The sequence below is a fragment of the Poecilia formosa genome, unplaced genomic scaffold (genome assembly GCF_000485575.1).
Source record: "Poecilia formosa unplaced genomic scaffold, Poecilia_formosa-5.1.2 Scaffold10, whole genome shotgun sequence".
In the NCBI taxonomy this organism is placed as follows: domain Eukaryota; kingdom Metazoa; phylum Chordata; class Actinopteri; order Cyprinodontiformes; family Poeciliidae; genus Poecilia; species Poecilia formosa.
Genome location: NW_006799949.1, coordinates 4,092,129 through 4,108,477, shown reverse-complemented (window position 1 = coordinate 4,108,477; position 16,349 = coordinate 4,092,129). Strand labels below are relative to the sequence as shown.

Genomic DNA, 16,349 nt, shown 5'->3' with positions numbered 1-16,349 from the left:
GCGATAAGTCCAGACTTGCCCCAATCAGTATCTCCTTTTTCAATTTGTTTTCTTTTTATCAGCCCAACAATAACCCCATAAAACTGAAAATAGAAGCTGAAAATTTGGTCGCTGTTTGTTTTTTTTTTCTTTTTTTCTTCTTTTTTTTAGCTTGCTTCAGCAGTTAGAGGGTAAAAGAAAGGCAGATATCCAATCCTTTGTCTAAGAAATACTGAAACAGACACTGAAAGACACTCTGGACGCGCTGGAATGTGTGCGTGTGTAAATTTGTAAACCGTCTTTTTGCGGAAGGGAGGGGGGGGTCGTCCTTCAGTGAACCCAGTCTGTGTTGTTTTGACCCATGTTTACATAGCCTTCTGTATGTGTTCCAATGAGAACAATGAGAAGGAAGGTACCAAAATGGCAATGCAAAGTCGAGCTGCAAATAACTCCACAAAAATGCGATTAAGTGTCAGGAGAATGTTTTCTGCTTATTTGTAGGCTAACGTAAAGTCATAAAATAGTCTTTGTAGACAACCGGTTGGTAAAAGGGGTCAGGATGCTTGTTTTTGAAAGCAGATTAAAGATCAGGACAGGAAGGGCCAGGTTTAGGGAAACAGGAAAACTGATGCAAGGAAACGGTCTACGTCACCAGGCGGGCCGCTGCCTTCTGGACTGAAAGAATAATCCAGTCCCAAAGTCAAGTATCGAGTCTCTGCTCAAGTCACCAATGAAACTTCTATTTTTCGCAGGTAAGTGAGCTTCCTTGTTTTGTAGCATAACATAGATCTAAAACAAAGCTTCAATAACTAAGTCATAATGTTGTTATTCATAAGTAGTTTCAGTCATGACTTGTACTTGAGCTTACTTTAAAGAAAATAAATTTTAGCATTTTCCTTTAAAATTTGTGATAAATATTTATGCTTCCATGTAAACTGACAATCAATGCCACACAGAAGACATTGGACATTAATTTCTGTTACACTGGAGATAAACATCTTTAGATAAAAACCATTGTCCTTTATTACTAAAGGATTAGGAATCTTGTGAGTTTAAATTGTTAATTGTCTTTTTATACATTTCTCTTCACAGCATGGCTCTGGAGTCTAATGGACGCTGGAAGCCTCTCTGATATTTGTGACTCTTGTCACTCAAAAGCGACATGTAAGCCTCAGGATGGATCAAGCAACTCCTGCTTTTGTAACTATGGATATACAGGAGATGGAATAACAACTTGCAACGGTGAACACAGTCACACACACTCACACACCTTCACCCATTTATTTGAGGGTGTTTAAAATGTTGTTTTCAAGAAAATATGTTGCGGATATGTGGCTCGGAAGTCAGAACAATTGTTTTTTTCTTTTGTTCATACCAGAAAAGTCTTTCAGTTTGCACACATGTGGTTTAATTTAACAATTACTTTTCATCATCACAATTGCTGAAACTGAAGTTGATGATTAATTTTAACCTGTAAAAATGTACATAAATCAGATTTATTATGAGCATCTTAAACCAGAGAAAAATCTACAATTTTTTTATACTAACTTATGTAGTTAAAACTTTTCATTTGCATAAATTTCATAAAAGGACACATAACATATATGTTCTTACTGTCTGTTAGGCAAAGCGAAACATTTTCTGTTTTGTGTCAGTTAAGATGAACAAAGTTATTTCTACTTTCTAAATGTCAGAATTGTTGAGAATTTTTTTTATTACTTTCTTTGTAGTCAGAGTTTTACACAGATTTCCTGAGTATAATTGCCTGTTTAACTGTATAGTTTAGCTCAAATGTTTTGCTGTCTTTCCACAAGCTGCTAGTGCAAGTCTTTGGTCTATTCTTTCTGACAGAACTGGTAACTTACTCAGGTTTGTAGACTTCCTGTCTCACATAATAACGCCCACAAATTACCGGAGCGTTATAATGGCCTCTCCAAAAGGTCAACTTTGTTGCCCTGCAGCTGCATTCTTACTCATTTCTATGGTGTGCTCAGAACCAATGTCCATTTGATTTCAAATTCAATTCAAATTCTTTAGAAATCTTAAAGGGAAAATTGTTGTTGTAACTCATGTTGTCCAAGGTTCTTCAAAGGGTTGTTGTTGACGCTTGTGACTGGGGGCAGGCAGGACCTCCTGTAGCTGTTTGTATTACAGTGACTCTGAAGCAGCCTCTGACTGAAGACAGTTTGCTGTTATAAAGCAGTCTCATGAAGACGAGGGTCACGGTTGTCCAAAATGGACTTGATTTTGTGTTTGCACCATAACCTCCAGTGGTTCCACAGTCATTCCCAGAACAGAACCAGCCTTCTTTATCAGGTTGTTGAGTCTTTTTAGAGTCCCTGGTTCTGATGCTGCTCTGCCAACAAATGATTTCTGAAGAGATTAAACCTAGATGGACTTACAGACCTGAGAAGTACAGTCTGCTCTGTGCTTTCTTGTAGATGGCTTTACTGTTGCATCTCCAGTTCATACTGGAACACCGATGTTTTTATATTCCTCAACCACTTTCTCCCATGATGGAAATATAGTTTAACCAAATCTTTTCTTTTCTTTTCCTTCTGCAAATGTCTGGAGTCTGACCTGTACTGGAAATCTGAAGTGTACAGAGTGAAAAGAAATTGTGTCAGAGTACCGTCCCCTGTGGTGCTCCTGCACTGCTGGTCACCTGGTTAGACACACAGTCTTTCTGTCTCACAAACTGTGGTCTGTTTGTCAAATAGTCAGTGACCCAGATGGTTGTTGAGACCTCCACTGGAGGTTTTTTTTATTTTTATTTTTTTTTTACAAAGCAACTAAGACTGAATTATGATGCATGCACTAAAGAAATAAAAAATATATATCTTAACACTGTAAAGAACAAAAACGATGTGTCAACAATTTAACTTCCTAGCTGACCTATTGAAATATTTAAAAATTCTCACAATTTTGCTTTCTACATGTTGTTTCCATTTGAAGTCCAGCAGGTCACACATTGTTGTATTTTAGAATGGTGTTCTCATATTTGCAAGTTCCCCAATTTCCCTCCAAATGTGGCAATACTCAGTATGGTGAACTCTTACATTTCAGTATCGTCACACCCTGAGCACATTTACAAATTGTCATTTGGCTTGTTGTTCTGTTTTTGCAGTAATGATTTCTTCTTCTTCACCAAGTGGCCTTTTAGCACATGTCTATGTGGGGTTTGTTTCATGGTAGACAAAGACAGTTTCCTGACAGGTTCTGCCAAAAATATTCACAAGGTCTTTTACTGTTGTTTTGGGATCAATACAACTTGTAATCAAAGGTGAACCAAGTTTGTGCCGGTCCTGAAATATCTTGTTTGATTTATCGGCAAAAGTTGTTTTGGTGTCACACCAAGAAGCAGTGTGTTTGAGATGTGGTTTACAAGGCTGTTTCTATTTAAATTAAATATTTTAAAATAACCCAACATAAGCTTAGAGAAGAAATTATATCATCATCATCATTATTAAATCATGTAAAGGTACTGAAAACCCATTGTGTGTAAACTGATATTGTGGAAAGGGATAATCACAATCTGTAAAACAATCCCAATTAACATTCTGGTATTTAGCAAATACAAAAAAAAAGCATATTTTATGCATTTTTGATGCCATATTTAAAGTTTGAGAGACTGAGCACAGCTAGGAGAGACATAATCTCCATGAAGCAGCTTTATTGGTAAAATATTTATCGCTGGCTCTGCCTTTTGGTTGACATTGTTCTTCCTGTTATGTTTCTGAGCTGTTTATAATTGCTGGAACTTTTTCCGCCCCATTTCCTGACCAAATCAAAAGCACGAGCAAAGTGTACGTAGAGAGATGGGCTTCTGAATTCTTTACCAACCAGGTAATCCACAATTTATATTCCCTCTGGGAACAAATTTTAAAACTAAGATCAAGCTGCAGTTCTCCTTTTTCAGATGGTAGAGGAATTTATGAAAAATTAACAAGGATGTATTGAAAATTAATCCAAAAGTTGCCTTTTTTCACATTATATCTTAAAAGTGTGTTTTGGGGGATTTTATGTGATAGACTCTCATAAAGTATGGTGCACAGTTGAAAAGTGGAAGGAAATGGTTTTCATATTTTATGGAAAAAAAAAAAAAAAACTTTCCAGATTTTTATTTGCCAATTTCTTTGAAAACCACATGTCCCTTTCCTTAAATTCCATAATTATGTATCACTCCATCTCTACAACACAAAATCCCAATAAAGTACACTGAAGATTCAGGTTCATATCCTGACTAAATGTTAAGAAGTTGAAGGAATCATTGGGGTGGTCACATCAGGGTGAGTCAAAAATCATGTGACATCTTTGTGTTGGTCACCTCCTCCAGAGGAATAGAGGATTTCCTTTACCGGACATGTTTTGTGCAAAAGGTACAGGGAAGTGGAAGAGCAGAGTGTTCATCACATCCAGGCAAAGCACAGGTCCCTGTAGGTCATTTTACAATAAACTGTGGAGCGCAACAAGGATGATGTGTTTGAAACTAAGGCTGAAGCAGCACTTTCTCTAATGAGTGAGCAGCTACCACATCCACAGCAAGCTGCCCATCGGCTGCTTTTTGCACCTGAACAGAAATACAAATGCTTGGAAGTCATTTGAGTAAACTGGAATTAAACAAATCATAAGATTTGTAAATATTGCTGCCAGCCCAAAACTTCATTTCAAACTAAGACTAATTGGAGGTTAACGTTTTTTTAAAAGGCTGAATTCTCTGCTTGTCGGAATTTATGGTGCTATTTTTGGACTCAAACAGTAATATCAAAATGAGCTGCTTTTTGTGAGTTACTAATGATTACCATCACTTTTTTTGTTGTCAAAAAGCAGGCACACTGTAATCGGCGGGTCATGTTGCATTAAAGCTCAGCAGACAGTAAGATATTAATTTACTGTGGAAGAGGCAGAAACAAGATTTGGATATCTCAGCATAGTAAAATGCAAATCCTATGTCAAAAAAAACTGCTTTTTAATGAGGAAAAAGACAAGTGTTGCATATTGGCCATATTATTACTGGTTACAATATGAAGCCGAGAAAAACTTGGCGGAGATGTCACATGTACAGATGCTGACACGTCCAGTGGGAAATAAAGCGGTTTATTACTGATACTTGATTTTCTTTTTGTTTTACAAATCTAAGAAGGTTGGTGTACGTTTGTGTTCAACCATCCTGAGTAAATGATTTGTCAAGCTGCCTCCCACTCTTGATCTTTTTAGAATGTGTCGCTATCAGCTTTGGACACTTAGAGACCGAACATGTTCCCCATTACACTGCAGCTCGGATTATTTTTAGCGTCATTGTCCTGCTAGAGCATTCTTGCTCCCTCGTATAGATTTTATTTCTGGGATTGCCCGGTTTTTAGCTGTTGTCATTGTCCAATGAATTCTGAACGGTTTCAAGTTGAAGACAAGTATTCCCACAGCCTGAGCTACAACCACCATGTTTAACAGAGAGGATGGTGTGTTAAAGTTGAGCTGTTGTGCTGGTTTTCTGTCATATAAAGTAAAATGTTTGGGAGAGAGAAAGTTTCATTTCAAGCTCATTTGACCAAAACATCTTTTACTCCTGCGTAGCTTAAGGCAAAATTGAAATCAAATGTCTTCAAGATTTTTTTTTGACAGTAAATTTCTTCTTCCTACTCTTCCATGAAAGTCCGATTTATGGAGATTTGGACTAATAGCTGTCTTATTAGCAGATTATTCCACCTGAGCGATAGTTCTCTTCAGCTTCTCCATAGTTTATATGGGATTAAATTACACAAATATGTACTGTATTACTTGACTTCTAAAAGCACATTATTTTAATTATGTGCTTTTATAATGTGTATAATAACAATATTATAATTATTGTTGTTATTATTATGAGTAATAATAACAATAATTATGTTGTTATTATTGCAGAAATAGCATAGGGTGCTGTTTACTTGTTTTAGATTTTAATTGACAAAAAATAATTTTGAAAAACATTTTCTTTTTTTTCATTTCAAAATTGTGCACCTCTTTGTGCTATTTTGTACTGGAAAGCTGCAATGCAATACTTGAAAATGAGAGTTTATGATGTGGGAAAAAATGCAAAATAGAAAAAGAAAAGCACTTGGAACTTAAACAGTTTTAAACTGCTTTGTAAACTTACCAAAATATTTCACTGCCATTCCTCCTACAAATCCGCTGTGTATTTGTAACTAATTATCCAATTGTCTACTCTGTCTTCTCACCTCAGATGACAATGAATGCCAGAATGTGACTAACATCTGCGGGGACAGGGGCCAGTGCACAAACACAGAGGGTAGCTACTACTGTACATGCATCCCTGGATACAAATCGACTGGAGATGCCCAGTTCCAGCCCAATGACGGCACTGGATGCACAGGTAATCTCAGGGGAAGTTTATAAATGTGTAAAAAAATAAAATAAAATCTCACACAGGGATCTGTAGCTTAAACTAACCCATATTGTCAGAGGACCTCAGTACAAGTACCCAACACGAATGTGTTTTAAAGCAGTTACCTCACAGCTGCAAGGACGTGAGGTCTGCATGAATGTGTGAACTGTTTTTTTTCTCACTGGAGAGAGGAAGATAAATATGTTGGAGGAGATTTTTTTTCTTTTTCCTCTTCAGCCTCTTGCTACTTCTTTCCCATCTGCTGCCCCGAGAAACCATCTGAGATGTTTTGTTTATTTTGCACCAGGAAAAAAATCAGCACCTTTTTTGTTAAGCTGCAGACTGAAGAATTCCTGCAGAAATCCAACCGGATGTCAGGGAAACATGCAGCAGACGAGTTCTGAATATCTAGCTGCAAAAGATGCTTACAAGAGTTCACTGCTTCGAGGTTTATTGGTCACTGACAGAAATGTAAAATAAATGATCTAGAAGCAGGTTTTATTCTACGGTGGTGTTGCTTATAATGTAGTACAATCATTTAATTAAAGCTCTCTGTCTTATTTGCTTCCTTTAGATGTTGATGAATGTGAGTCAGAACTGGTCTGTGGCCCAAACTCACGTTGCCATAACACAAATGGATCTTTCTATTGCTCCTGTAACCGTGATTACATCTCAACTTCAGGCGATAAACACTTTCATCCAGCAAAAGGTGCAAGATGTAAAGGTCGGTATGAGAATTCAAGAACTCGCACAAAAGGCACGCAGCAGCAGCAGTCCTTTGATGTGTATCTTCTTTCATCCTATTTCTTAGTTTCTTCAACACAATTTTAACTTTCTTTGATGATTTGCTGTGTAACATATTGACGGATTGTGAAAATTTCAGGTTTTATGAGTGCAAACTGAGGAACCTGATGCTATGGTTTCTGAAACCTTATTTATTCATAAGCGAAATTGTTGTTTTTCAGAACATCCCCAAAGAGATTGCCATGACAACATTGGATGCATGACACAGGCTGTTAACAAAACACTCGAAAATGTAAGTACCCCTCTGTAGAGGGACAGTAAAACTAGACATGATAAAGCTGCCCCCTGTTGGACAGAGTGAGGAGTAACACAAGGGAGAACAAGTTAAAGCCACGTTATGCACTGCAATGTGCATCATCAGACCCTGTGATGTAAAAATGATCTGCGATTCCAACCTGCAGCTCCGAACCCTTGCTTGTGCAATAGAAATAACACTGCATCCATTTGGAAACATGAAATCACATTCCAAAGACAGCTTCAGTTGAATTGTGACTGACTGCAAGTATAGTGAAAGGAACAAATTAACTGTTTTGCAAGAAGCTAACATATGGGAAATTGATAATTGAAATTGAAAATTGGTTTTAAAAATGAACATAATTAAATTTTCACATTTAGATCAGATTTCAGCTGTACTAGAAAGCTTCTTTATATGCTTACTGCAGGATTACTGGCTACGGGATCAACAACTTTAGTATGACTATCATAATTTATACAATCTACATCTGAATCAGTAGATATGTTAATTAAAGATACCTGTGTATGTTTGTTTTATGTGTACTAATTCATATATTTTAAATCAATTTGGAGTATACAAATTCATCACAAATAATATAAAAATAAGCCGCTTCTTGTTCCCAGAAACCAACCAACCAAGCTATTTTATAGATAACAAAAATAAGTTAAAAATTCCTTTAAGTTCAAATCACACATCACCCCCAACCCCGTGCAATATAATTTAAAGATATTCACGAAGAAGCCTTCAGCAGAAATGTGTGTATATATTACCGAGCTATCTGCAAGTTTCTACATATTGAAAAGATTTGAAGTCATTCAAAGTTTAACGGCATTCAGACGTCAAAAAGCTCTGTCTCTCTCTCTCTCTCTCTCTCTCTCTCTCTCTCTCTGTCTCTCTCTCCCACTTTAGATGAGCAACCTCACAGAGCCACAAAGCCTGCTGAGAGAAATTGCCAACAGGACGTCTGGTGAACTTACCTCAGTGGAAGTGATCGCATATGTTGAGGCCTTGAGTCGATCCGCATCAACACTGGCTGCTGTGGAGAAGGATTACACTGCCAAACCATCTGCCGTCAACTCCACTCTTTCAGTAGGCTCTGTTTACCATTGTTGTTTGTCAGTCAACACTTGGAGCTGTGCCGAAACAGCAGCCACGTTTTGAACTGGTTTAAAAGAACAACTTCTGCTACATGTGCCCTCTATGAAGACTTGCAGTCTCGAATCACCCGATGATTCGAGACTGCAAGCGAGGTGTTGCAAAGGTGTTCATAACCCCTTGAACTTTCGCATTTTGTTGTGTTACAGCCACAAGGGTCAACACAATTTTTGTGGTAGTTATCTTTACTGACAATAATCACGAAGGAAACAAGCACCTTTGTGTGGAAAATCAGCAAAATGTAGTGCCTGATTTTGGTGCAGAAGGTAAAAGATTCATAGTTTTCAGTATTTCTGTTTTTGGGGAGAAAATCTAAATTTTGAAGTGTGCTTTTGCATTCAGCTCCCTCTGCTTTCATCCAGTTAAGCCTATTGCCTTCAGAAGTCACATATTTAGTAAATGGGCTGTCAGTCGCATATGCTGTTTCCCAGGAGACAAGTTAAGGACACAGCAAATGTGGAAGAGGGCGCTCTTCCATATTGAAATGAGACCAAGGTTGTACTTTCTGGTATACGTGAAAATTGCTCTGTATTGGGGAAAACCAGCATTATAGATCACGTTAAACACACTTTGATGCAAATACATGGCACACTTTTCAGACTTTTATTTTGTAAACCATGCATCCATTTTCTTCCACTTCACATTGTTATGTTTGTGTCACTAACATGAAAGAATGTGGAAAATTGAAGGAATACCTTTGCATTGCATGATGTAACACATAAACATCTGGAGGCCCCATTTTTTAAACTGGGTTTTATTGCCTCTCTTCATAGCTGCAATCAAAATAAAGATGGCTGTTGCATTTAAACCGCAACAAAAATCATGTTGCAGCACAAATAAACATTACATCCTCATATCATAAAAATTCTTGTCAAACAGAAATTAGTGAAAGCAGTGAACAATCTGGTGGAGACGGATGAACTGGTGGCTTGGAACCGAATGAAAGAGGAGCGGCGTGAACACACCATCACCAAGCTGCTGCATGTTGTTGAAGAAAGCGCTCTGTCGTTGGGCTCCAACCACAAAACTCCAACTGAGCTCCAAATCAAAGCATCTGAATTGGGTGAGGCAACTGTGACTGCAGAGAGTCTCAAAATTCTCTCACTTATACGAAACTGTTAATCCTCAGGTGTATACATATTACTGACTCTATTTTTATTATTATTATCATTATTCCTTTTGTCCTCTGCAGAACTGAAACTCTTCACCTTTGATGCCTCTCAAACAAAGGCTACACTTTCTGTTTCAATGGGAGGAGATCGCATAACCCTGAACCAAAAGATGAAACCAGAGAAAAAAAGCGGTAAAGATGCTCACTTTCACCGTATGAAGAAGAAAGTCACTCTGTCATGAAAAAATATTTTCCCTCTTACAAGCTTTTTCTGTTTTTTGTTTTTTTGTCACCGTCATTCTTGTTAAATGTGTTGTTCATTTGTGGATAATGGCTCTCAGTGTGATTTGCCGTAGTCTAAAAGCTTAAAAATTAATTTGTTACTATTTCCAGATTGATAAGTGGTTAATGAACCAAACATGTACAATTTCTTACTACTTAAACCTATACTTAGAGTGCCTTTACACAAGAACCACATTTACTGACAAGGAAACACTGTATGCAGATCAGAAGGTCCCTGTCCCAGGAGTTAATTGAAATGTGGCAACTAATCACATTATTCAAAATATCATTGAAAAGACATGATGATCATGAGTTTTTGGATCCGCATTAAAAAAAAGACATTCTCACAGTTTATCCCAGAGAGCCTTGAGTAATGTGAGCCACTTTTCTACTATAAAACTATAGGTGCTGACTGGCTTTCTTCACCTAGCTAAAAGTTTGACGAGCAGTACAGTAAGTTTCACTCCGTCTTGTCTTTTTTTCTGCTTGTTTGGTCCATCAGGAAGCGTGTCAGTGGTGTTTGTGCGATATGACAGCATCAGTGACATCCTGAAGCCGAGCAGCGACCCAGGTGTCACTGACTACTCGCGCTACGCAGGAACTGGGGAAATCACTGTCAACTCCCAAGTCATGGCAGCAGCAGTCAAACCTGCTGACGTTTACCAACTTGACCATGTCACCTTCACTCTAAGGCACAACGAGGTAAAAAAAAACAAAAAAAAAACGAGCAGAGTGCTGATGCCAGTTACATTGTTATTTCCGTCCTCTCATATCCTGCTGTCCTTTTAAAGTGAACTCCAGTGGAGTCTGTTAGTAATGAAGCGAATGCCACAGAGGAGTCTCTTTTTCCTAAAAATGTTGACTTGCTGGTTTTTGTTATTCTTCATTAAAAAAAAAGGGTTTGGAGACAAACTCGTTCAAGATCGCATGAATTATTACCTAAAATAAAATATGTAATGTGTTAAAGATTCGGAGCTGTATTAAAAACGTAAACGAAAACAAACAAAAAAAACAATCAAAGAATTAAGACCTGCCAAAGTAATAAAAAATGAAGCATAACGTAAAAACTGTAACACAGTGTGGTAAAACACTAAGAAACAGAGACTACATCTACAAAGGCAAATACTACAAAGACACGAAAGCTTTGCAACGACAAAGGCTACAGTGCTGCTTCTCGAAATGAAACAAACACTAAAAATGGATGTGAAATGTTGAAACAAGATGACAAAATGATAACAAAAAAAATACTAGAAATCAAAGTGAAACATTTACAAAAATAGACCACAAAAGTGCTCGAGAATAATACAAAATGACAACAACAAACGGCAACACAAAGATGAACCACAACCACAAAGAAAATCAAAATCGGCTACAAAGGAAATCAAAAGAAGAACAAAAAGAGACAAAGAAAGCAAGGAGAGACACAGCAAATGATTGACTGGTGCAAATAATTAACAAGATATAGCAAACAACCAGAAACACATACAAAATGAGAAAAGAATTGATAATACAAGGGAGGCAAAGTGTAACTTTTTCAGACTTGCCACTCTGTCAGAGAGGCTCTCCTGTATTTGTATTTAAGTAGTTCAAGGCCTGTGATGTGTTACTTTTCCTGTGGAAAAAAAAAATCATTACATTTCACTTCTGCAACTTGAAACCATCATGTTTGTGTCAGTTGGACATTTATGAAAGGTAAATTAATCTTGTTTTTGTCACTTCTTATCTCACATTAATATTGGGCTGCATTTCTCTTGTTGCACAACTTCTCATCCTCCAGTCTTGGCTTCAAGATTTACGTTAAAGTCAAATTTAACCTCAACTTAGCATCCTCGACCATCTTGCTTGTAAAACACAAACAAAGGTGAAAAACTGGGTGTAATGAGATAAATTACCCTGAAAGTTAATGTTCTGCTATTTTCTTTTTTAGATAATTAAAATGTATGAAAAAGTAATGTCATTATTTTTGTTAGCCCCTAGAGGTTTAAACCCAATGAAGGTGGTGTTGATTTATGCCGAAGAGGGAAAATTATATTTAAATTGCCTTTAAAGATGAACAACCAATAATTTCAGTGACATTCCTTCCTTGTTTGGTATTTTAAACAGAAATACATACGAAATTAACGTGTTCCAAATTTTTACTCATTTACATTTTTTATTAGATATTAATCTAACAAAATGTATATTACTGAGAAAAAAACAAAAGAGGTAATATTTAAAATAAAATCATCGAAGCCAAAAGCTACGCATTGAAATTATCTGTAAAACTCGGACGGTGCATTGTCATTAAACTGAGTCTCATCTGCAATGCCATTTTGATGAGACCTGCACAATCAGTTTTTATGTGGCATCACCACGCACCGCAGTGGAAAAACTAATAAAAACAGCCTCTTCCAGAGTCATAACACCTGCTCTGCTTCTCCTCTGTCCCCAAAGCCCATCAACACTAAGGTTGATGTGACAAAGTGCGCCTTCTGGGAGTATGAAGTGGGCAGCCTGCAGGGTCACTGGTCCACTAAAGGCTGCAAGACTCTCCACGTTAGCAGCAACGCAACCGACTGCTCCTGCAATCATCTCACACACTTTGCAATCCTCATGTCGTCTGGAAGAGCTAATGTGAGTAATGTTGTTCTTCAATACACGACTAAAGGTTTCCCTGTTTAATTTGTCCTCATAGTGTTAAGTTTAGTGCAGCCGGAGTTTCAGGCCAGGAGGCTTGAAATGATGTTTCTCATTCTGACTTTGTTAAGCCGTAAATGTTTGAAATACTTGAAGAGGCAGTTCCTTTCCTTTAAGAAGCCTGATTTGATATATATATATATATATATATATATATATATATATATATATATATATATATTTATTTATTTATTTTTTTTTTGGGTTTCTCAGACTCATAGGGTTAGGGTTTTTTTTATTATTTTTGTTAAGTATGATTGTTTGTGTACAGTGTTTTATGTTCTGCAGATTAGCTTTTCTACAACACCCTTCTTCAACCTGAAACATTAAAACATTGAGAAATTTAACTAAAAAGGAAGACGCTTGCTGTTTCTCCAAAGGCAATACTGTTTTACTGCACTCTGTGGAGTCTTACACCAGTAAGGGGTTTTTATAATTATTATAACTGTAATTTTAATTGCAGATGTGAACAAAAATTTGTGACAAAGTACATTCTTTTAAAACACAGACTAAGCGAAATCAGGGCATTTAAACTCAAATGAATAATTCAACAGAGCTTTTTTTTTTTTTTTTTTTTTTTTTTTTCCCTGATATTTTAAAACCAATATAAACCCAACATGTCTACAAGCTGGCATATCTGGGTAACCTCTGCCTACATCTATGTTATATGAAGCGATTCCAGGCAGAAAATACAACAAATTACAACTCCACCATACCATGAAACTGCGAATGAAACACCTCCTTTTCCATTTGCTTCCCAGCTGGCAGCCCACAATACCATCCTGACCCGGATAACCCAGCTGGGGATGATCATCTCCCTCATCTGTTTGTCCTTGTGCATCTTCACCTTCTGGTTCTTCAGCGAGATCCAGAGCACCAGAACCACCATACACAAGAATCTGTGCTGCAGCCTGTTTATGGCTGAGTTCATCTTCCTTGTGGGGATCAACATGAACTCACACAAGGTGTGAAGGCACTTGAGGAGCAGAGATAGTCATCTGTCTGACGATCCTGCAATAACATCTGCATTTTATTTATTTATTTATTTATTTTATCTACACATAAAAACACAAATTAGATGTTGGAAGTGCGCTGCAGATTTATAAATCTCCCCCATTCAGTATTTGTAAAATATCTCTCTGTCTCTTGTCTCTTCCTTGCAGCTGTTCTGTTCTGTGATTGCAGGGATGCTGCACTATTTCTTTCTTGCAGCATTCGCCTGGATGTGCATTGAGGGCATTCATCTGTATTTAATAGTCGTCGGTGTCATCTACAACAAAGGCTTTCTGCATCGGAACTTTTACATCTTCGGCTATGGGAGCCCTGCAGTCGTGGTGGCAATTTCAGCGACACTCGGCTCAAAGTATTACGGCACAGACAGAGTGTAAGCAGCAATAAATAATTTTGTGGTGTTTTTTGTTGTTGGTGGGTTTTTTTCACCAAATTTGTGGGGCAAAAAAAAACACAAAAAAAACTAGCAATTTGCTTTTTGAAAATGATGTAGATTTTTTTTATAGCACTGTAAATGCATAAAATTATTAGATGACAAGTAACCAAAATTAGATCTGGTAGACAATGCTAACATTAGACATTAGTCGTGTCAAATATGTATGTATGCAAATCACAACAAAGATACTTAAAAATAAAAACAGTTTATTGTTTTTTATTATTATTTTAGAAGTTTCTCTTTCTGTGCAATTGTTTTTAACCTAATTACTAATAATTAAAAAAATACAAACAGTAAACAATTTGTTGTTGCTATTTTTAAATAGCACCAATATCATTTTCTCACACCTTGTTTTTCAGGTGTTGGCTGAGTACAGAAAATCACTTTGTGTGGAGCTTCATCGGTCCTGCATGTTTAATTATTCTGGTAAAAGAAAAAAAGAGAGAGAGAGAGAGAGAGATGTATCAGCAATAAACTGAATATGTTGAAACATTAATTCCACAAACATAAGTTGTTTCTCTGATAAATATTCATTAGACTCATTTCATGTTTGTTGTGTTTCCCTTGTTTCAAACTAAAGGTTAATCTTTTGGCCTTTGGAGTAATCATCTACAAGGTGTACCGGCACACCGCTGTGAAAAAGCCTGAAATCAGCCACTATGAAAACATCAGGTAGGAATATTTATTTTTATGTAGGTCAAAAACTACAACAACAACAACAACAAAACTTAAATAGAGTTCTTAGCTGATGGATTAGTAGGATGCATAGCCCTGTTAGAATGATGTATTATAAATAGGTTCTTTTTTCACTTTTAAAAAAGGAAGCTTTCAGCTGTGTGCAGGCCAGTTAAATCAGTAATGTTCCCGTCAGGTCCTGCGCCCGTGGCGCTATGGCTCTGCTGTTTGTGCTCGGCGCCACCTGGACTTTTGGAGTACTGCATATTCTCCATGAAACCACACTGACGGCTTATCTGTTTACCATAACCAACGCTTTCCAAGGAATGTTTATCTTCATCTTCCTTTGTGTGCTGTCCAGAAAGGTGAGGTTCTTCCATCCGTTCTTTGTTTGTTTTTTTTCTTTCTTTTCCCCTGTCTTTCTTTTTCAGGAAGAAAAAAAAAAGACAGGAGAGTCATATCAAAACTCTGGGTTTAAGTGAACATGTTGCATTGATGTAAACCTTTTTCTGCTTTTCTTTCAGATTCAGGAGGAATACTACAGACTTTTCAAAAATGTACCCTGCTGTTTTGAATGCCTAAGATGAAACCTGTCAGCTAAAGCTCAAGCATCTGAACTTTAACAATAATATTTGATAGCACAGCTCCGTGATACCTTGTGATTTTTTTTTTCAATCATTGGGAAGAAAATACAAATGTCTGATGAATGTAGCATTTGCAGATTTAAAATATTCTTGGTTTTGTGTCTAAATACTAATGATATATATGCTTTTATCTGATCACATCACAATCTTAATACAGTACAGTTGCACAAGTTTTTTTTTAGCTTTTTCTTTGCAAAAACATGCAAGGAAAGTACAATCAGAGTACTGATTGTACTTTTTTTTATTAAGTTGTTTCTTAGACATCATGTTTTCACCTTTACTTCTGAAAGTAATTTCTTTATTGCTAATCATCTTTATAATTAATTAGTAAATCATATAGAGAAATGTGTCAATGTACACATTGCTGCCAAACGCCGTCAAAGCATAGCATTGTTCTGATTTTATTGGCCAAGAGCTCCCTCTACTGGACATGATGAGAAACCTCGAATGGATCTTAACTCGTGTTTTTGAGTCACAAATTCTTTGAATTTTTTAACTATCATAAGCTGTATGCTTGAGAATAATATTTTTTTTTAATAAAAAACATGATTTGTTTTTCAAATTAAGAATAAATAAAAGCGTTTAAAAAGCAGACTTATAAATGATGTGCCTTGAATTTTATTAATTTTATAAATGCATTGGAAGTTTTACCTTTTTAGTGATTTTACAAATCAGTTGTGATCAACATAATCTGTCTTTTTACAAAAAATAAAATAAAATCTTGGTTACACCTCAAACACATTGAACATAAAGTATATTCAAAAGCAGCACCTCAGGACTTCAGTGAAGAAAAATATGCAAACGGTTCTTCCAGATATACGGTAACTCTGAACATACTGCCAAATTAAGTACAGAGTTCTTTAAGAAGACTTTTGTCAATGTTTTCCTCCTCACCTTAATGTTAGAGTTATTAATTTAGATGGAATAAAATGTGATGCAAATTTAGCAGCAGGACCACA

The 16,349-nt window shown here is 36.5% G+C and overlaps 1 protein-coding gene across 1 annotated transcript; it reads left to right on the top strand.

Annotated features, from left to right (window-relative positions):
• Window positions 1-431: 431 nt before the first annotated feature.
• On the top strand, window positions 432-15,982 carry adgrl4 (adhesion G protein-coupled receptor L4). Its single transcript, XM_016665687.1, has 16 exons — window positions 432-731; window positions 1,072-1,221; window positions 6,200-6,349; window positions 6,936-7,085; window positions 7,327-7,397; window positions 8,310-8,489; window positions 9,435-9,618; window positions 9,748-9,858; window positions 10,451-10,650; window positions 12,382-12,561; window positions 13,386-13,589; window positions 13,788-14,008; window positions 14,431-14,497; window positions 14,652-14,743; window positions 14,943-15,111; window positions 15,271-15,982. Exons 1-16 carry the CDS (start codon window positions 710-712, stop codon window positions 15,331-15,333), a joined length of 2,214 nt encoding a protein of 737 aa, XP_016521173.1. The 5' UTR covers window positions 432-709; the 3' UTR covers window positions 15,334-15,982.
• The last annotated feature ends 367 nt before the right edge of the window (window positions 15,983-16,349 follow it).

Bases quoted from the DNA above. Each gene is read 5' to 3' on its own strand.
- adgrl4 (XM_016665687.1), top strand. From the start codon at position 710: ATGAAACTTCTATTTTTCGCAG. The intron at 6,350-6,935 runs GTAATCTCAGGG...TGCTTCCTTTAG, and splicing joins TGACGGCACTGGATGCACAG to ATGTTGATGAATGTGAGTCA. The intron at 15,112-15,270 runs GTGAGGTTCTTC...CTTTTCTTTCAG, and splicing joins TTTGTGTGCTGTCCAGAAAG to ATTCAGGAGGAATACTACAG.